Source organism: Thermobia domestica, chromosome 13 (genome assembly GCF_964235325.1).
Source record: "Thermobia domestica chromosome 13, izTheDome1.hap1.1, whole genome shotgun sequence".
NCBI classification, from domain to species: Eukaryota; Metazoa; Arthropoda; class Insecta; order Zygentoma; family Lepismatidae; genus Thermobia; species Thermobia domestica.
In genome coordinates, this window is record NC_137466.1 from 220,183,110 (window position 1) to 220,205,654 (window position 22,545).

Here is a 22,545-nt window from a genome sequence, read left to right on the forward strand (position 1 = left end):
TAATAGATCAAATTCATTTTACACTTTAGAACGAATATTGCATGACACAAATTACGTCCCGATGGATTTTATAAGTACCGAGTGAGAGACCGGGATACATCAATGACAGACGGCTAAGCCTCACGTATCTAACGTTTATGAATTGAACCATCCTGAAAACAGACATATGCATTACGTTGCCTTTCAGGCATAAGTCACATTTTCAAAGAACAATAATAAAAACCAAAAATACTTTTAACTGGGGGAAAACGCCCCACCCCTTTCAGCCGATGTATTCAAATTGATAAAAGAGAATGTGCAAAGAAGAGGGAATGACTTATTGAGTGGGTCAAAAGCCCCCTCCCCAAATTGAATACTCATTCCTATCAACAGTTGTTTCACTTCAACTTACAAAAAAAAACTAAAAAAACATAACTTCTTGTTCACTTTTCTCAGTAACACTGACTTTAGCAGGATTCTGAAAAAAAGAGGAACGAAAAAGAAAGAAAAAAGATAGGGGTTGAAAATAGACTAACACCCACCCTCAATAACCTCACATTACAGAGCACCGGATCACATTCAGCTATTTTACATACGCATGTATTGTAAACGTTACGTACAACGCTGTGAAACTTACGACCGAACTCACCTGCATCACAAATGCAATTCGGCACTATCATTTACTTAAGAATCTCTAATTGTGACGTCATCACTGACATCTATGCATCCATCCTTCTTTATCAAATATCTCATGGACAAAATAATCGCGGTCACTTTTGAACAACGACTTCTTCCTTCTAACCATCTCGAACATCATTAACCATTCATTAAAACTTCTTACAATTCAATTGGAGACATCTGTTCTTATAGACAAACATCACAAAAAAATATAACATTCAACTCTCATCAGATAAAAGAAATGCCTTATTAACTACACCAGTTCATTAACAGAATGAAAATCCTATATCGTTTCTGAACGAAACTTTATTAAGACCTAATGGGAACGGCTGAAACCTCACAATCTCATTGTGGGCCATGTCGCCTTCAAGGCATCCGCTCCTTTCGTTTTTCCTGTGCCTGAAACCTAAATTCTCTTTTCAGAGATATTTGGCCATGTCGATTTCCTAAGCGAAATCATGCACAGGAAGCTAATGAAATTCATGCAATATTGATAAAGTCACGTTCCAACATTAGCTCCAATTCTCATAATGAAACCATAAAATTCAAATTTAACAAAAGAAGAAAACATACCTATTATCTTCTAAATTGATGTCGTTGTGTTCCTCAAATTGACACTGATATATTCTCACAAATCTGTGTCCTTTTATCAAGGCAATTTTTACCGCATTAGCTCCGTATATACGCCTTCGGCGACATAAATGACGAACAGATCAATAACAACATACACGTCAGACATAACGTCTACAAGGTAAAAATACGATTAAAATCTGCACAACTATGTTTTCGGTAGGCAACAAATTGCTCCGTTGTAGATTACGCCAACCTTGAAATTTCATTGATAACTAGGCTGCAAATGACACACGTTTCCAGTTCATTCCAATTTCTTTTTATAAACAACTCTAAGGACAATTTATTATCTCATCGTTAACTAACGTTCCTTTCAGTTTATCTCATACTTAACAAAAAAAAAAAAGACAGAAAAAATAAAGAGCAGAACTAACAAGAAAATTGTGAAAGTAACAATTAGATAATCATCTTCAGTTCATCTGATAACAAGGAAGTTCATTTGCAGTACTCAACTTAACACCTCATGTCTTTCGGGCAAAAAAGAGAAATTCCATAGGATTGCATAGTACTTTAAAAACAATGCTGAATAATACAGAAAGCTTTAAAACGATTTACCCCGCAGCTACTAGTCCGCCTTGTTTTCATAATCCCATCTTCCGTCAACGAGAAACAAAACAAAAAAAAAAAAAAAAAAAAAAGATCACGGACTCATTTCCTTCCCAGAACTAAACAACTACATGTCATTGAAAGTTCATACACAATATGAAGCATTTCAGTCTCTAACTTTTACCAGAGGTCATTTTCGCAGCAACATTCTAATATTAGCACCAAGCAACTTACGCTGCCACACAAGAAGACATAGTTTCTCGATATACAAAATACACATATTATTATTATTATTATTATTATTATTATTATTATTATTATTATTATTATTAATAATAATAATAATAATAATAATAGCATTCATTAACGACAAAAGGTTACCTTCTCAGCAACCATGTCACTGTATTCAACCATTGTATGCATGGGAAACGTTAACACACCATTAAGATTTTCAATTTTATTGACATAACTATTTACTTTCCTTTTCGTTCTTTCATTGAAGGATACTAATTCTCATTTTCTTTTAAACCCCAACTCTCCATGCAACTTTGGATCCGCAAGGAGTAGAAGTAACGATTGGGTTAGATTTCTTAAGAATACACCAAGCAATTACATATACCTCCTTAGCACCCCTCATTTATACCTTTGATATCCCTGTTATTGAAACCAACCAAGTGAACATAGATTGTTCTCCTGTCAACGGCTCAAAATTTTGTTTACCTTTACTTCAGATAATACAAGCGGCTAATAACTTTTCCCAGGACTTAATGCAGGCTACATATAATTCGAAGTATGGGTTTATACCCAAACAAAATAAACAAAAAAGAGCTTTACTTCCCTTCTTAGGTAGTTTTTTAAAATGGAGTACAGAAGTAGCCACTGAATCAGATATAGCACGATTTCATTCCAATGAAGAAGAACTTAAGATACACGTTCAAAATCTGGAACAGAGAGAAATAACAGTGCATTCCCAGTTGCAAAACGTGTCGAAACTCGTGTCCCGTCTGTCAAAAGAAACTAAGCAGGGATTTCAGGATGTTCAAACTGCTTTTATCAGAATAATTCGGGATGAAAAAACAATCCAGAACGACATTCTTTCGAATCGGCAACAAATGATCTCTTTTTTCGAATTATTTTTTAACTTAGATACATTACTTTTGAATAGTGTCCATCATTTACTAGAAGCAAGTATTTTTAATACCATTTATACGGCATGTAATGATAATAGGATCCCGCCTCAATCACTACCACTCACCATGCTGGAATCCGACCTTAAAAAACTAAATATCAAATTAGCCAAGAAAAATAAGCAAATTAACCCATTATTCACATCTCATGCAGCTTATCAAATGATGGTGGCCTATTGTAACATTTCCCCATCGAAAGTATATCTCACCATCAATGTTCCGGTTATGCCCACAAATACACTTTATACGTTACACAAATTATTTGTATATCCTATTGGTTTACCTAACGAAACATGTACACTGCATACAGATGTCAAATATGCATTATTTACAACATCCCGCACTATCTCTATGACAGCAGAAGCAATGCGGAATTGCAGTATCACTAGTAAACCATTCCTTTGCAAAGTACCCTCCATTTCACAACCTAATAACGACATATCCACGTGTCTACATAATTTTCGTTTTCCTAAGGTAACAGGCATATACAGGCAGGCCTGTCCTTTCATTTGTACACAAAATCAAACAGTCGTAATCACTCAATTCTCCAACAATGAATATATACTCACAAACCCACCGCATCCTTTAATCGTTGAAACCCCCTAAGGCATGCAACATGAACTAATTACGCCAAAAACAAATACCATAAGACTAACTTTACCCTGCGAACATAAACTATTCTCAAAGGGGACACTACTTATTACACAAGATGATCTATGTGGTACTAATGAAATCATTATGAGACACATCTTAATGCATCACGCGTTGTCAATCAATGATTCCCTTTTTCAGCTCACCCCAGACAGACTCTTTACATATAAGACAAATCTCACCAATATCCCATTTAATTTTACTGACACTATTTCCAGAATAAACGCCATAGAAGCAACAGACAATAATCCCTCCTGGAATAACTGGATACCTCCAGAGCTCTCTGATCCTATAACCACTAGTTTAACGACACTTCAATTCCTTTTAACCGTAACTAATTCCATTTTCCTCTTCCGGTTACATAACAAATTTGAACAACTGCAAACAATATCCACTCCTACAACTCCAGAACTCATCCCATTACAAAATATAAACTAACAGTTCTTTCTTAACTTTTTTTTTACAGAAAATGGGTCGCAGTGCTATCCCAACTTCCGCATCCTATCCTTGCACTCTCTTATTCCGATTTCACATTAATAACAGTTACTCCCCTCTCTTTCCTACTGTTAATCATTTTAGGGCTATGCTGCTATAAAAAATACCTAGCCCACAAAACCTACCAACAAGTTAGACAGCAGGTGGCTATCCCCCTTCAACAGGTGATAGAACCCCCTCTTCCCATCGCTAATCCGTACTATTCTCCACAACGAATTAGTAATTGTGTTTTATAATAAGTACCTATCCCCAGGTACCAGGAACACAGTACTGGCGAATCCATTCAAAAAAAAAAAAAAGAAAAAGAAAAAGAAAACGAAACTTCAACATTTAATATTTTGGTTCCTTCTTTTTTTTTTTTTTTTTTTTTTTTTTTTTTTACATTTGTCCTTTATGAATCTACCTCTAATCCACATATTCACCTTCTCTTAGCCCACAGATCTGTAATTTGCTGCATCTAAGTTTAATCCTTCTATATAACCCATTCACACGCATACAGACAAAATAAATAAAAATATACAATTATAATTGCACTGGGAATTTGCTGTCATGTCTCTGCCTTGAATTGAGAAAAGCATGTCTTTTTTCTATCGCATAAATCTGGTATAAAAACAATACCCCACCCACCTACACAACAAACAAACATACAAGCCTCTCCTTTATCTCATTCCTTTCACGTCATTCATCATACCTCTCATCCATTGATCCTCTCAAGCAATGATGCCTCCACCAGTAGCATCGAAGATGGTGCACAGTGGTTCGATTCTCCATGCTGGATTCTGCTTCCGTTGAAAGACGCAGACATCTCCTCAAGCAATATCGAGGACCGTACAGGATGATGCACATTGGTTCGATTCTCCATAGTGGATTCTGTTTCCGTTGAACGACGCAGACATCTCCTCAAGCAACATCGAGGGCCGCACAGGATGGTGCACATTGGTTCGATTCTCCATGCTGGATTCTGCTTCCGTTCTATTCTCCATGCTGGATGACGCAGACGTCTCCTCCAAAACTCCAAAGAAGAAGATGGTTCCCACACCCATTCAACCTACTGCCAAGGTCGTGTAGTGGTTTCTCATAGAAACAGACTTGCCAATGGACTATCATGGTACTTCAAGACAACAACGGGTTGTTATACTCCTTCCTCAGGCGGAGTGTATTAAAGAAGAGGAAGTCCAGGTGACGAGCACCCGGAAATTTTCACCCCCAATGGATGACAGTCTATCCCCCCTTTCAGCGGACTGGAGGACTGGATCATGCCATATTCTTGTGTTCTTGCAAATTGTGATGCAGTGTAGAACATCGTTATACAGTGATACAGTACGATGTTGTGATTGTGATTCCTATTCTCGTTTATTCCTTTACGAATTCTTCTTTTTTTATTCTTTTTTTTTTATAACATGATTCACATTTTTTTCAACCTAATACATTATGTGATAGTGTTAAGTAGCTCACTGCCAGGACAGATTTAAAGAAAAAAAATGAAAAAATATGGATAAGACAGACACACACTAAACGGTGTTATTCGAATCCTGTACTATTTCAGTGGGGGAATGTGTTGGGAAACAGATTTAAAGAAAAAAAAAACAAATGGATAAGATAATCTGTGGTTAAATGAATTTTTAAAAGATGAACTATTAAAATGTTTTGTTGAAATAACTTGGCCTAAGGGACAAGATAAACAAAAGAACAAGGCCTCATAATTGTGAAAACCATGATAAAGTGGGGGATATAAGGAGAATCCAGGCTGGCTAAAGGGACGGAAGCAGCCAAAGACGAAGGAGAAGTTATTCAGCCATGTGGGTGAGAGGATTCCACCTAACATTCATGTAAGACCTTTTCTCTCTTTGTAAAATCTAAGTTAGAGAAGAATCTGAGCCAAGTAAGGTCTCTCGTGTATAATATTTTGTGTTTACAAAATTTTCTTTATTTCAATGTAATTTTATTGTGTTTTTGTATTTTCGTATACTCTCTCTCAGTGTTAATAAAGTTGCTTGCTCAAGTATAATTCCTGGTTCTTTTACTTACTTCCTCAGAGAAGAGATAAGAACCATTATTTTTTTAAATTGACTTTAGTAGAATACTGACTACCGATACTCAAGAATGTTGATTTACCATTTTTTTTAATCACTACTTTCTATTCCAATCTCTGCGAGATACATCTTAATATTGTCCTCCCATCTGCTCCTAGGTGTTCCTAATGGTCGTTTTCTGATTGGTCTTCCAGTCAAGACTTTGAAAGCGTTTCTACTTTCTTTTATTCTAGTTACATGACCTGCTCATCCAAGCCTTCTAGACTTGATGATCCTAACAAAGTTCGGTAAACTGTATAAATTATGTAGTTCCTTGTTATGAAGTTTCCGCCATTCCCCATTCCCGTTCCTCTTGGGTCCGAATATTCTTCTCAGGATCTTGTTCTCAAATATTTTCAAATCTATGTTTTTCCCTCATAGTAAGCGATCATGTTTCGCAACCATACATAACAACAGGCATGATTATCGTTTTATATATTTTAAGCTTCAAATTCCTCAACAGAATTCGCGACGACAGGGGATTTTAAACTGAATAATAACACGAATTCCCTGCTTTTAATCGACATTTAATTTCTTCGTGAATATGATTTTCGTCTGTTAATATTGATCCTAGATATTTGAAAGTATCCACTTTATCAAAAGTATTATTTAATATTTTAATGCATCCATAACTTGCCGTATTGCGGTCCCGACGAACTTCCTTGTCACATTGCTGAAAATTAGACTTGTGCAAATATACTAGAGACACTTAACGGAGTCAAGATGCAAGAGGGCTTTCACATTGGATGAGTGCTACATTCATCTCATACGTAATGGTAACGCTCGTTCTATTAGGTAGCGTGACACGCCTTGCAAGGAAGATATTGTACCAAATTTATCACCACCATAGATAAAGTTGTCAGGGAATGGTGTCCGGATACAGTTATGAGGAGAAGTTCGGGGTGCGTTTGGTGAACAAAAATAGGAAGGTGAATGTTGCGTATTTGCAGAAATTCATATGGCCCCATCTGTTGCAAAGACATTTCTCGTTTAACTAAGCCAATAAGAATTAGACGTTGATCCATACCACCAGTTCATTCCTCCAGTTTTATCACGATAGAGCAGGAAATGGAAATCATTGGTATCAGTAGGGTAAGTAGATTATCATCAAGGGAGGTTCAACCTCACAAAACGATATAATTTCAGGTACTTGTATATCTTGGTAGTTGTGTACTTTTGCATAATATCTTATCAATGGAAGAGGGAGTTAAACCCGAAAACGCTCCTTGCATATGCTACTGTATGTCATTCCCTTTCATTACATTCCAATCAGGGGCGTCATTTAGGGGGGCAGGGAGGGGCATTTGCCCCCCTGAGTTTGAGATTTATATAGATTTTATCAATAGAATAGTAGTAAGTCAGTGAAAAACACTAAATTTTACTTATATCAAGGGGTCTTGCCCCCTCCGAAGCCAAATCTGAAACTGATTCCAATAGAAAACCCAATAGATTTCAGCATATTTAGAGTCTTAAAACGGAGTCTACTGTATAACTGCCTCTGTACCCTCATTCGCTAAGGAAAACCTACATAGAAAATAGAATGGAATTCCTGCATCTGTGCTTGAATGTACTTTATTAAAGTGAAAATTACGGTATTTGGACAATCGACCATGATGCTGGTGGTCCGATACAATGCAAGGCAGTATGGATTTTCATAGGGTAAGTGCACTTTGAAAATCGGTCGCATATAACATCAGTAGCCACCCATACGTACAGCATTGTTGTAACCGAAATGGAACAGGTTAGGTTATCTCTTTATTTGTTTGTAGAATGTTTTTTATTATCCTCTGATAACATTACTTTTGAACTTTCCTGGGGCTTACTATCACAATCAATGATGACAATTATCAAGTTTTATTTTTAATTTTCTTTCCTTCTTTGAAATTTGTTTTACTGATGCCATGTTGCTTATTACTAAAAGTACAACAGAATTTTTTGACTTATGCTAAGTGAAACATTTTTATAATAATAATTCACAGATTTTTTTAAATGTTTAATATCGAAAGTTTTCGGAAAATAGCTTAATTCCTTTAGATACGCGGTTATTCCTTTAGATTAATTGGTACCATAGGACTTTTGGCGTGAGTGATATGATATTTTAAAAATCTATAAGGAATTCTTCTTTTTGAAAATAATAATTTGGCAAGATCATCTCTTTCCATATCCTTTGATAAATTATCATACTTTTCAAAGAATGTTTTAATACCCAATTTCACATGGTGATACGTGTAGCCCAATATAATATTGTCTGTTGCCTCATAAGAGATTGGCATTAAATCCATTATATTAGAAAAATTTTATTTTTATAATATAAATATATACGTACATCTATTACCAGAAAATTAAGTTGCATCATATAGAAGTATAACAGCAACAGACATACAAAAAATTAAATTTAAAAATTCATAATTTTCATTGAGAAAATTGTATTTTATGATTTCCTAAATTAATTGAAAACTCATTAAATTAATAGCATTGCTTCAAAACTAACTTTTCATAATAGATTAGTTTTCACATGATAAGTTTATACATTAAACTTTATATTAACTTCCACATCTGAACACAAGACCGACTTTAGTGATGCGCAACACGTGCATTTGAACGGGGTGGAAAAAACAAACTCGAATAAAGTATACAAAATTGAAAATATATATGTAAAATAAATTACTTAAATAGTTCTTATTGTATATTTATAAAATAAATAAATAAATTCTTTTTGTACAGTAAAATAAATTACTTAAATATTTATGGCGAAAACCTAGAAATATAATTCCTATTTCTAATTGCTAACATACGGTAAACTTATACACTCTTATCTAGACTACAACTATTGTTATTGTTATTATTATTATTATTATTATTATTATTATTATTATTATTATTATTATTATTATTATTATTATTATTATTATTATTATTATGTTAGTTAAATTTATCAATTTGACTCATTTATTTGCATATTCATAAATCAAGTTTATGTTATATTTATTTATGGTTTGGTAAGCAATGTCAATATAGCAACAAAGCAGGTCAGTTACAGACTTGAGTAAGTGCATTTTCAGTACCATTGAAGTGATCTTGACCCTTCACTCAAGTTAAAAAATGTGCTACTGGCTAAGATAAAAACGTGACCTATATACTGTAGTTCAACACTTGTAATATACGGTGCGAGCAGTTCGGGTTCCATTTCCAGTGGAGACACTCGGTCGAAAATGTCTGAAATCTTTCTCAGGCTAGCCATCCTGATTCACACCAGGCAAATACTGAGATGGTACATAACATAATTGTCCCAGGGCGCTTCCTTCCTTTCCAATTCCGCTGATAGTATTTTCAACGAGGGACGTCATCCCTTCTACGTAAATGGCTAACATGGTCGCAGATCCTGAAAGCCCAGAAATCTACTCCCTACTCCTAACTTACCCTTTCATCTATGCTACAACTCTTCTTATTAATATTTATTATTATTATTATTATTATTATTATTATTATTATTATTATTATTATTATTATTATTATTATTATTATTATTATTATTATTATTATTATTATAAAACAGGCAAATTATGTTGGCTACAAAACCCGAATGAAATAACTACACAACATTTCGTAGACATCAGGCGGGAAACTTCCAAAACTTTTAGAACAAAGAAACGCGAATTTTTGAAAGCTAGAATTAAGGAATTTGAAGATAATAGTAAACAGTAAACATAAAAACAATCGGGACATGTATAAGGGGAACAATGAACTTAAGAAAGGCTATCAACCTCGTGCTTATATATTAAAGAAATCTGACGGTACAGTTGTCACTGATACGGATAGCATCTTAAATAGATGGAAAAAATTCTTTGACGATTTGCTTAATACGCAACCAAAAACTAGTGTGCGTGGAGGAAAGGAGATACACACCGCAGAACCGTATATTCCAGAACCCAACCGAATAGAAGTAGAAACCGCTATAAAGAAATTAAAGAAACACAAACCTCCGGGTGTAGATGATATTCCGGCTGAGTTAATTTTAGCTGGAGGCGAAAAATTCTGGAACAAGATACATAAATTCATTCTCCTTATCTGGAACAAGGAAGAATTGCCACAAGAGTGGAAAAAGTCAATCATTGTTCTAATTCACAAGAAAGGCGACACAACTGACTAATAATTATCGAGGCATTTCTCTTCTGTCAACATCCTATAAAATCCTTTCAAATATTCTATTAGCAAGATTGTCCCCATACGCAGATGAAATTATTGGAGATTATCAGTGCGGATTTAGACGAAATCGATCAACTATCGACCAAATATTTACCATTCGCCAAATACTCGAAAAAAAGTGGGAATACAATACCCGGTGCATCAACTATTTATTGATTTTAGGAAGACCTATGATTCGGTTAGGAGAGAAACATTATAGAACGTTCTTACGGAACTTAGAATACCGAGAAAGCTAATTAGATTAGTTAACGTATGTTTAAATGAATCCCAAAGTAAAGTCCGGGTAGCAAAATTTTTGTTCACGAGCTTTCAAGTCAAAAATGGCCTGAAACAAGGAGATGCCTTGTTGCTATTATTATTCAACTTTGTTCTGGAATACGCTATAAGGAAAATCAAAGATAGCAACCAGGGCCTAGAATATTCACCAGGTTATGGCATATGCTGATGATGTAAATTTAATAGGGGATGGTAGGAGAACAATAGGAAGAAATGCATAGATCTTATTAAACGCTTGCAAGAACATGGGTTTAGAAGTAAATGCAGAGAAAACTAAATACATGGAAGTGCATCGGGACCGTATACGGCAAATTATGGATGTGTTAAAATATTAAATAATACTTTTGATAAAGTGGATACTTTTAAATATCTAGGATCACTATTAACAGACGAAAATCATATTCACGAAGAAATTAAATGTCGATTAAAAGCAGGGAATTCGTGTTATTATTCAGTTCAAAATCCCCTGTCGTCGCGAATTCTGTTGAGGAATTTGAAGCTTAAAATATATAAAACGATAATCATGCCTGTTGTTATGTATGGTTGCGAAACATGATCGCTTACTCTGAGGGAAGAACATAGACTGAAAGTATTTGAGAACAAGATCCTGAGAAGAATATTTGGACCCAGGAGGAACGGGAATGGCGGAAATTTCATAACGAGAAACTACATAATTTACACGGTTTACCCAACATTGTTAGAGTCGTCAATTCTAGGAGGCTTAGGTGGGCATGTTATGTAGCTAGAATTGAAGAAATTAGAAATGCTTTCAAAGTCTTGACTGGAAGACCAATCGGAAAACGACCATTAGGAAGACCTAGGCGCAGATGGGAGGACAATATTAAGATGGATCTCGCAGAGATAGGAATACAAAGTAGAAACTGGATCCAGTTGGCTAAGGATCGAAGTCAGTGGGGAGCGTTTGTGAACGCGGCATTGAACCTCCGGGTTCCATAGACCATACAGTTAGTTTTAGTTATTATTATTATTATTATTATTATTATTATTATTATTATTATTATTATTATTATTATTATTATTATTATTATTATTATTATTAACAACAACAACAATAATAATAATAATAATAATAATAATAATAATAATAAAATAATATTCAGTGAATCCTATATTTTCACTGACTGAAATGTCCCTTTATGTACGCGGAGAAAAAGTATATGTAAAATACTTGAACCCCTCTCCTCCTTAGAATACGCATTTGAGTGAAAGAATAATGATGAAATTTCATGTTATTCATCCAGTGACCCAGAAAACTATGAATTGTAAACTAATATAGGATGTTTTCAGTTATTTCTACATGTCACCACTTCCTAACACATCATCCCAAGATGAAATTTGTCAAGTGTAATATCACATCCTGTATCATTGTAATTGGAGGAGTAGTTATTTCGTTAACAGACAACACACAAACTCACATTCGTTTTATGAATACAGATTAATTTTACTAAGAGTAAGACTGACTAATGTTCTTGAAATTGTAGGTATGTTCTTTCCAGGGAAAGTGGGAGGAAATGTAAGAAGGCTAACCTGTCTCTAAACAATTCTCATTGCACAATACTGAAACTTGTCATCTTTAGTTTTAATTTCAAAAGATTCATTTCGAAATTAATTTTCATTTCAACCGTTCCTTTCCTCTAGCATTTATATTAAATTGTAACAATTAGCTTTCTATCTACTAATGTCTAATTATAATTAATTAAATTTCAAATTATTTCTTTCATCTATGGAAATACATAATTAGATTAAATCTTACATGGAACATATGTAGGGATAAATAAATTAAGACCTTTATAGAAAAAGAAATTTATTATGAATCGTTTGTCTTTTTAAGCTTTTATTTTAAGATGTCTTTATAGCTCGTCTCTACAGCGTCGTTTGTTACCATTCTCCTTCAGACACAAGGAATTCCAAAATGCTACTCTTTCGTTGTTGATCCCTCCGCAGTGAACCTTCTTCTCCGCTCCTATGTCCAAGTAACAGCGGCCTTCTGCAGTAAACTCTGGCCACTCTACAGACGTCGCTCTCCTGCACAAAAATAAAATAAATTAAACTCATGATCATATCTTCTTTTGTTGGTGTAATTACCAGAGTATTTCACTTATGACGCTTCAATTACCTTGAGTTTAAACGTAGACCTTTTGATTAAAAACTCAAATAAACGATTATTTTAAATGCTAATAATCGTTATTATCTTAATAGAACGTTATTATCTTTTCGATTCAATTAACGAACCTACTCAAATAAAGGAGCACATTAATCACTTTCTCTCTCCCTCTCTCTCTCTCTGTCTGTCTCTATTCTATACAAAGAGTTTCTCGCGAGTACATATTACAAACAAATTAACATTTGGTGTTAGGAGTATATAAAATATTCCTAAATGAAACTTAATTGTTGGTTCTTTGTTCATACTACCAATAAAACGTCAAAATTAATATGAAAATAATTCACAAGATTAATACTTAGAATCTACATCAAGACATTAGAAAAGAAAAATATTATCGATAATGAAACAAAATCAATTAAATTCGTACCATTATATTAATGTAAAGCATAGGAATATATTATATTTTTACAATTTGCTAATAATTTGGAGGCAAGATGACTATATTTATTTCTGTTATATATTGTAAATATTTATAAAGTTTATAATAAAACTAATTTAGCTTCAATATTAATAACATTTACTTTATTAGACGATTTAAATTACACAAATGCATATTTGGTGAATAACTGAAGCGCTTACATGATAAAGGTGTTATATTACATTTTCTCGTAACGTTGAATTCTGGGAGTTCATGCACGTGTTATATGTTAGTGAGTTCTCGTCTGAGTGAAGAGATTTGGAAACGATGAAGGGCGTATGTTAACAGACATAATTGTGAAAGCCAAATTTCCCGAAATGTAGAATTTGTTACATAACACCTTTATCCTCTAACCGCTTCAATTAACATTTGGAGAATAGCTAGAGATATAAAAGTGAATAATTAAAGTCCACTTAGGAGAAAAAGTATTTACATAAGAACGAAGAGCTGACTGCTATTGGGGGTTTAATAGACTGAGGTTTTGAACTTATTTTGTGTGACCCTGTAACTAATTTTTATATTTGTTATGGTGTTTCTATGAAGGCATTTATCTCTTACGTGTCTGAGGTTGAGCAAGGTAGTGACTAATGCATTTCTGAAAAGGGTTATTTATCAGGACAATTATTTACCAGGTCTAGAATTTTGTGTTGAAGCTGATTGTTGATTTTTCAACACAGCTAACAATAAAACTTTTGTTAGTAAGTTTGTAATTTGAAATCGTCTAATTTATTTATTTAAGTTATTGTTCTGTTATAGTAAATAACCTCCAAACATAACTAGTATAATTCTGTTAACATTTCTCCTAAGATTTGTTGTTGTAGGTTTGAATCACACTGAGGATATTTCATCTTTCATTTGTCGTCTTTTTTATTCCAAAATATACAAAACTTGGATATAAAGTAAAAAAAAAAAAAAAAAAAAAAGACAGTGAACGATTGCTGGAAACATCTTTACGTCAATACAAAAGAGGGAGAAAGGTAAGTTTTTCGCCAAATCTTTATCAGACTGGGAACAGAAAATGGGTTAGAGCACAAAACACTCAAACCGCTCATCAACCGAAAGTAGATTTTTTTTATTAAATATCTGTTTGTTTCTTCTATTTTATTTGTTTATTTATTTGAATCTTACGTAATGATGATACAATGAAATGAATGTTGAAATGACATTAGACCTCTGCCCTGAGCAGGATCTGAACTGGCATCGTTAGTCTAATGGATTGGACTACTTGACCAAAAAGAGCAGAGAAGGAAAGCAAAAGAAAAACAGAGAGACAAAGGTCCAGTCATGTAGCGGTGAGTCGCTTTTAATTAGTGATGGGCACAAAAACCGGTTTTTCGGTTTTTAGAAAAACCGAAATCGATCTTTGAAAATTTTCAAAAAACCGGTTTCGTTTTTCTCCAAAAACCTGTTCGGTTTTCTCCAAAACCGGTTCGGTTTTCACCGAAACCGGTTATCGGTTTTCTCCCAAATCGGTTCAGTTTTCACCGGATTCGGTTTCGGTTTTCTTCAAAACCGGTTCCAGTTTTTTTAATTTGTTCTAATTCTAACCAGAATAGTGTTTCGTTGTTCTCCGGAAACCGAATCCGTTTCCACAGAAATAGTTTTATGTGTTTTCCAAAAGATTTCACCGAAACCAGTTTGGGTAAAAACCGAACCGATTTTGAAGAAAACCGAAACCAGTTTCGGTGAAAAACCAAACCGGTTTTGGAGAAAACCGAAATGTCGGTTTTTCGGGTTTCCGTTTTTTATAAAAAAAAACGGTTTTGCCCATCCCTACTTTAATATTAACATATTGCTGTGTCGACAAGCTATTTAAGACCTAAAACCTAAATGTTTATTTAATGCATTCGGTCTATGGATCCCACTTCGGTTTCTCTGTTTCCTTGATATAACATATTTAACATTAACCATACAGTCATCATTTGGTACTTGTGATGTATGCATTTTAGTGAAATAAGATAAGAAGTTTTATTTTAACAGTGTATGTTTTGTTATATTTTCTGTTGGATTCACAACTGACAGAAGAGATGAACTAGTTTTGTAGGGAAACGTATTCATTGACAACTCTTTCTTTTCTTTTTCCAAATGAGTTACAATCTAACATCCTAACAAGAACACTAATATCTTAATATACTCTTCTATTTCCTCTGAAGAAAACAACTTTATATTTATTGGTCGTCCCAGTCTATTTAATTCAATACAATATTGCCAGGTTAAAAACCTGTATCATGGTAATATTAAAGAATTTAATTACGATGAAGGACTTTTGATGATTTTTCTTAAAACTCATTGATATTTTCCACATCATTCTGAAGTTACTTCTATTCAAATTCCTGTTGGTTCTTTGATTAAAATGGAAAACGATCCTCACTTTTTCAAGCAGTTGATTGAAATTTAGCAGAGATATTTTACTTTGTTAACTCAGTGTTTATTTTAAAATAAATGCTTCAAGAAATGAATTGTGTGTTCACAATATCTCTGGATCTATTTTAATGTAAACAGCTTGAAGAATAACCTTATTAATCAACTGAAAAGGAATTTACTTTTGCTCCTCCAAATTATTATAAATTGTTTTAAAAATTACATTAAACATTGAATTTTCACTGACAATGTTGACAGGTGCAATCGAAAATTTGAAGTTTAATTTAATTTTTTAACAGTCTATAATAATATAGAGGAGCAAGAATGAGTACCTGTTGAGCTTATTGTTAAGTGATAAGTTCCCGAATTCTTGCATCTCTTTCTTTTCCTACTTTTATATTACTTTTCCTCATTCCTATATATTGTATTTGTTCTGAGATTCTCAGGCTATGTGATAACCTTCCTCCATACCATTTTGTTACCTTCAAACATACTGATACTGGTTTTTCAGTATTAACTGGGGCAGTTTGAATTGGAAATCATATTTACGAAATACATTCTTTAATTTATGTGAAATAGTCGGAAATTGTGATCCCAATAATTAACATTAACTGCGTAGAGAATGGAGAGTAACATATATGAAAAGCTGTTCTCTATGTGAGCCCTGCTGATTTAGTTTACTCGTACTTATAAGCTAAAGAACCTATAGCTTAGAGCCCCTCTTTCTTTAGGGAGGGGTAAGGAGTGCAAAACAAAAAAAACTGGATCTACATTTCGAAATATAAGATGAAAAAGAAGTAAAATAAAAGCTAGAAACAACAACAGTGTGTAGACTCCTATGATGTGAGTAGTAGGGACCCCTCCTAATAAGCTGATAGCTAAATTACCATGTAGTATATATTCAACACGTAACACAGTGACCATTTGTCATTGACAAAGGACTAGATTAGGATCACATCAAACCTAAATCCGGCTCTGATGGAGATGTAAGAAAATTTCATACTTCTAATCTTAAAAAAAGAATTTCCTTTCTTTTACTTATATCTAAGCAAACTTATTGTTTCCTAGCCTTTCTTTTGTTGAGCATCGTAGTCAAAGTCGTAGCCAGAAAATAAGAATATAATCCATTTGAAAAAAGGAGCTAATGCTGTGTATTTTTCTTAATTGTTCCTTTCTTCTTGCTTTCACTCTATGATGCCACTTACCCGTTTTTTCCAAAACTTGTCCAGAGATCGAGCATTGTATCTACCATTATATCGTCTTCTGTTCCAGGTTCAACGGGTGGAACAAACGCGGAGGAGGTGAACAGATACAGGAGCTCGTCTTGGTGAGAAACACCTATAAATAAAATAAATGCATTGCGTATTAATTACTGATTTATAATGAGATACAAGGTCTTATAGTCAAATCAGTTCGACTACTCACTTTTAGCAAGCGTGGTCCGGGTTCTATTCTCATTGGAATTTAGACTGTTAGTCTACGGAACAGTCGTTAGTCTAACATGGCTCAATCTTCCGCATACCCTCTGTGTAAAAATCTGCCGCCTCAGAATGCAGCCAGTTCCGTCTTAAACATTTCACTGTTTTGGAACGTTTCGATGCAAGTCACTCTTTCAAGTGACGAAAAGGAAAGAAATCGCAAAGTCAAAGTTCGCGTTGTAAAGAGGATGACTGAGTAGTTCCTATCTTTAAATTGTCTTAACAAATGAGTAGCTGTGTTTGGGCGGACGTTGTCATGAATCAGAAGAATCCTCTCCGCTGATTTTGAATGGCACGTCACAGACTATTCAGTGTTTGGTAATACATATCTACTGTAATTGTTCGTCTCTGTTCCAAGAATTCCACAAGAATCAGACCCTTTTAGTTTCCAGCACACAGTTGCCATGATTTTGTGAACTGATGGTGCTTATTTGAATTTCTCCGCTTTTAGAGAACCAGAATCCCGCCATTGCATTGACTGCTACTTCGACTCTCCAGTAGCGTACAATATCAAGGTTTCATCCCCCGTACTATGTGAAAAAAATATGTCATCTCCATTCACCTTTCAGCAAACCAAAAAATCATCTGCAGCTGCCTTTGTGAGCGTCTGACCGCATTTCTGGAACTCACCTCGCACATAGTTTGTGATAACCCAGCTTCTCAGTCACAATTGATATTTGTTTTCGCAGACACTCCTGGAAACTCTTTGGCGAGTTCAGTTATTGTGAACCGACAATTGGATTACACTTTGCCGTTGACGCGTTCCACCAAATCGTCCCTCTGGACGCTAGTCTTTCTGCTACGTTCATTATCATGAACACATGAACCCTTCCCGAACTCCCTGCATTATTGCTTGACCTTCCCTTCACTCATTACCGTCGGCTCGTAAGTGGCACACAATTTCGGAAGGCTGCCAACTGCATTCTGTCCTTTCGCTTTCGGAAATCGTATGATAAATCTCACTTCTTCTTTGGCGGGATTTTGTGTTACTGCCACTCGCACGTATGAAACTCCACTCGGATCTCTCATGCAAGCACAGAATACTAGGGCATGCTTCTGTGCATAATAAACTTCATAATAAACTTCATAAACTGCGTTAGAAATTATCGGCCCTTGTTCTTGCATGCTTCTCGTAAATAAAATTAGCAGATTAAAAAAAAAAAGATTCACAATAAAATATTGCCTTAACAAAATAACAAGATTTATTTCAATTTCAATTTTAATATTTGTTAATTTATTTTCTTTTCATCCTTTTGTCATACACCATGCTTAAACAGTAAATGCATAAAGCAAATACATCAATAAAAATACAAGTAAAACATATTACAAATATTGGAGAAGGAAAAACGATCAAAAAGGAAAAAGACAAAAACAAACGGAATGAAATAGAGAGAGAAAAAGATATTTACTTCCTTTGGGTTCCATATTTGATATTGCAGCTGTTAATGTCAGTCATATTAATCAAAAATGTTTGGAGATTTTGAGTAAACATTAACAAGTATAATACTTAAATATAAGATATCAGTTGTACTTTGAACTCCTTAAAAATTTCTCGATACGTCATGTTTAGCTACTGTGGCATGCAAAAGTAAACTTAATATTGCTTTCTGAATAATGAAATTTAACTTACTTAGAGTTGCAGTATCTCACAAAATAATGTCATAACGTAAATAAGAATTGAAATAGGCTTACACGTAAGATTCTACCATCTAATAGTATTTTAGTTGAGACATTTTTCAACATTTTCACATATGGAACATATTGTCAAGCACTTAAGTCAGTGATAATACGTCCAAATCCAAAATACTGCTAATACGCATAGACCAAAGAAGTTTGTTGATATAACATAGGCCTAATCTAGATCGAAAGTGCAAAGCGAAATATCAAAGTTTCTGTATTTAATTTAGCACATAGTAAAACTTAAAAGCTACTGTTAGGTATATTCACTTTCAATTAATTTTGGTAGAATCATTCCTGTAATTTCATTGATGAATGCTATATGCTCTGAATGTTGAGCAAATCACGAAATGAACAGGATTTAATTAACGTTTATTCCGATCACTACTGGGATTTCACATCATATTTAGCAAAAAATATCAGTCTGTATCACAGGACGTTTTAGAACTCAAAAACAACTCATACATCATTGAAAGCAGGAAATTGTAAAGGAACTATTTCTTCTTTACTATAAATTACGTCCTGTTGACTGCACTTCAAAAATGTGCTGTTTACAGTTAGCAAAAAGTATAATCACTTAACTCAAAGTTTTTTTATCAAATTAATAATGTATATTATTCCAAGAGATCTTTATAAAGTACCTCTTGGCAAAGCGCTATTTTAGCTTACATGATTATTTACAGGAAGAACTTTGGATAATTTATATTTAGCCCTGTTGTATTATTTGTGAAACATCTTTATCTTCGTATTCATATATGTTTTAGTAAAGTATCATACTTATTGATAGAAGTATTATGTCTTACTAACTAGTAGTGATTTTAAGTATACATATAATCAGTTGCTTATTAACAAATCAGATAATACTTCCCTGCCTCCATTAAATCCTACCACAACAGTTCTATCAACTACTTTATAATCAAGGACTATGGAAAGGTGAATGAAACTGAAATACCTACCGAAGTCATATTCATCGTTGGAAAGGACATTAGCAAACGAGTGTTTTCCTCTGTACGAGAACTGGTACAAATAGACAGGTGCTACGTTCTGTAGAGACATAAGGTTCATTGACTCCACAAGATCGTTGAGAAAAATTCTATCTGTGTACATCTAGAAAGAAAATAAGCATTTTACTTTATTTACGTTAACATTGGAAATAACTATAAACAATTCTCAGAAATTATTTCTTTCTGAAATTCTAGTATTTCAAGAACTATTCTATTCGTGAAATATTTGTGAAGAATATATTCAACATTTCTTTAATAATTAATTTGTATAAAGTTGAAATAAGCAGGGGTCTCACACAACATCATTCAAAGACAGTTGAACATATGTTTATAATTTTTAGTGTTGTATAACATCTCAGGTCATATGTAATCTTTGTACTTTGGCGATCAGATAACCATCACCTAAAATAATCGAGCACCAAAATGCCCCTTCGATTCCAAATGAAAGTGGCGCGGTATTTTCAGCTGACGAAACAATTAAAAATTTCATTGTTCTCCATTCACCTGCTTTCTTTCTAAATTTTGTTTTAAATACGTGATCAACATAATTGAAATAACTGTTGTCTCAGGAAGTCGACCACTTTTTCTTCCCTATTAGGCTTTTATTTGGAACAATAATGAAAAAATCAGAAGAATTAACAATTAATCTCATACATTATAAGATATTGTGGAAATGAAAGAATTGTTGAAGTATAAGCTCACCGTACGGTTTATGATGTGTTTGAGTTGTTTGATAAGAGTTGTAAACAGTGCTGGGTGATTAGTAAAGAGAAGAAGAAGAAGAAGTACAGCAGACTGAAATTTGGTAGTGTGTGTTGGTTATCGGCTATGTTAGCTTGCATGTCGGAAGTCCTAAAAAAAATATCAAAAATGTAATTTTGGTTTAGTTTTTACGTCAATAAAAGAGATACCATTAATTAGGTTGAAGAAGAATAATTTTCTGCATAATTTTTGAGAACTTACAACATACCACTGAGTATGCCCAGCTCGTTGTCTAAGCACCAGTCATAGTTAACTGGTTATTATTATTAGCGAATGGAGAACATATCACCAGCGCAAGGTATTCGACAAGGTAATATTTTCCAAGCACTGAATAATTATGAAGGAAATTTTGAACTGAAGAGATTGGAAAGGACTGATGATCACCCTTCAATGGAGTGTTACAAGGTTTCAGGTAAACAAGTTATTTGTCACAGTGTTAAAAACCAAATTTTATTTCTATCAAGCTTCTGCTTTGCTCAAATTAAATACCAAAATTTGAATTTATCACAAGAGCTCTAGATGATTGGTAATGATTTTAGACTTACATTCTGTCCCCTTTTTTTATTTTCCACATTAACGATATCACAGATCCTCAAGTCAGTACAATTGCATTTTATAATTTCTCCTGATGCAATGTTTAATGTGGTCACATGTTGTACTTACGTTTGTAAGGTTAGACTCTGACTCGACACCAATGGATCGATCTCCGAAATAAAAATTTCGAACTTTTCTTGTAACCTCTTTCACGTTTAGAGCTGTTTCTTCGTAACGTAGTGTTAATGGAGCCAACACATCAAATTGGTCGTTCAGTTCTTGAAGGCGTTCCGGAGATCTCCACAAGACTGCAATAAATATTTATATTCACAATTAAAATAACAAAGTAGACCTTTATGTTATTATTATAAGGGATCGGAAAATCTCAGGTGTCAAATCATTATGGCAACTGAAAGTACGGGTCTGGTTTCTTGCTAATCTAGGGTCCAAACGTATAGACCTAAGTGTCAAATTAGATTTGTATCACTATGACGCCTGGTTTTCAGAACAGGCGCCTAGATCAGGGGAAACGTTTTCGAGCAATTATTATTATTATTATTATTATTATTATTATTATTATTATTATTATTATTATTATTATTATTATTATTATTATTATTATTATTAGTCAATATTATGTCAGTAAATATGAGGTCAATGGTGTACAAATTGAGAAAGTAAGCATTATTAAAGACCTAGGTATTACATTTGACAGTCAGTTAAAGTTTTCTAATCATATAAATTGTATTGTACAAGGTGCCAGAAGGATAATAGGTTTTATTTTTAAACAGTGGCCTGTATTTCAAAGAGATAAAACGTATAAAACGTATCAACTATATAAATTACTTGTAAGACCAAAATTAGAATTTGGTTCGGTAATTTGGAACAGCATTTCTAAAACTTTGACAAACAAGATTGAATCTGTGCAAAAATGTTTTATTCGACTTCTATGTTTTAAAATGAAAATGAGCTATTACTCACATAGTTATGAATATTGGACTGATTATTGGGGTTTAGAAAGCCTTGTGAATAGACGAAAAAAATTTCGACAGAGTATGCATGCAAAAATACTAGATAACATTTATATCAGTGAATATTGTTTACAAAACATAGGTTTTAAAGTGCCAAATCATAGAATAAGAAATACCATGATTTTAGTTCCTCTAAATTGGAAATGTGAAATTTTAAAAAGATTGACATATTCTTTAAGCTCATTTTAGACTTATTGTATCAAACAATGTGAAAGTTTTATGTGATCTGACTGACAGTTTTTAATCAATGACGTTTAGAAACATTAAGCCAAATGTAATTTTATGACTGCTGTTCTTAGCTTCTTGTTTTAGATGGATGGAAAACTTGATTAGTTTTACTGCGTTGACAAGGAGTTATTTCTGCTTAACTGACTT

General features: G+C 33.6%; 1 protein-coding gene across 1 annotated transcript in view; it reads right to left on the reverse strand.

Moving 5' to 3' along the window:
- Window positions 1-12,573: 12,573 nt before the first annotated feature.
- Window positions 12,574-22,545, reverse strand: part of LOC145669053 (juvenile hormone esterase-like) — a 38,344-nt gene continuing 28,372 nt past the window's right edge. The window contains exons 7-10 of the mRNA XM_081737414.1: window positions 21,269-21,447; window positions 19,796-19,946; window positions 16,890-17,022; window positions 12,574-12,766 (exon numbers count right to left, since the gene is read on the reverse strand). Coding sequence (XP_081593540.1) covers window positions 12,592-12,766; window positions 16,890-17,022; window positions 19,796-19,946; window positions 21,269-21,447 — 638 coding nt within the window. The 3' untranslated portion in view covers window positions 12,574-12,591. The remainder of the gene's footprint in view (window positions 12,767-16,889; window positions 17,023-19,795; window positions 19,947-21,268; window positions 21,448-22,545) is intronic.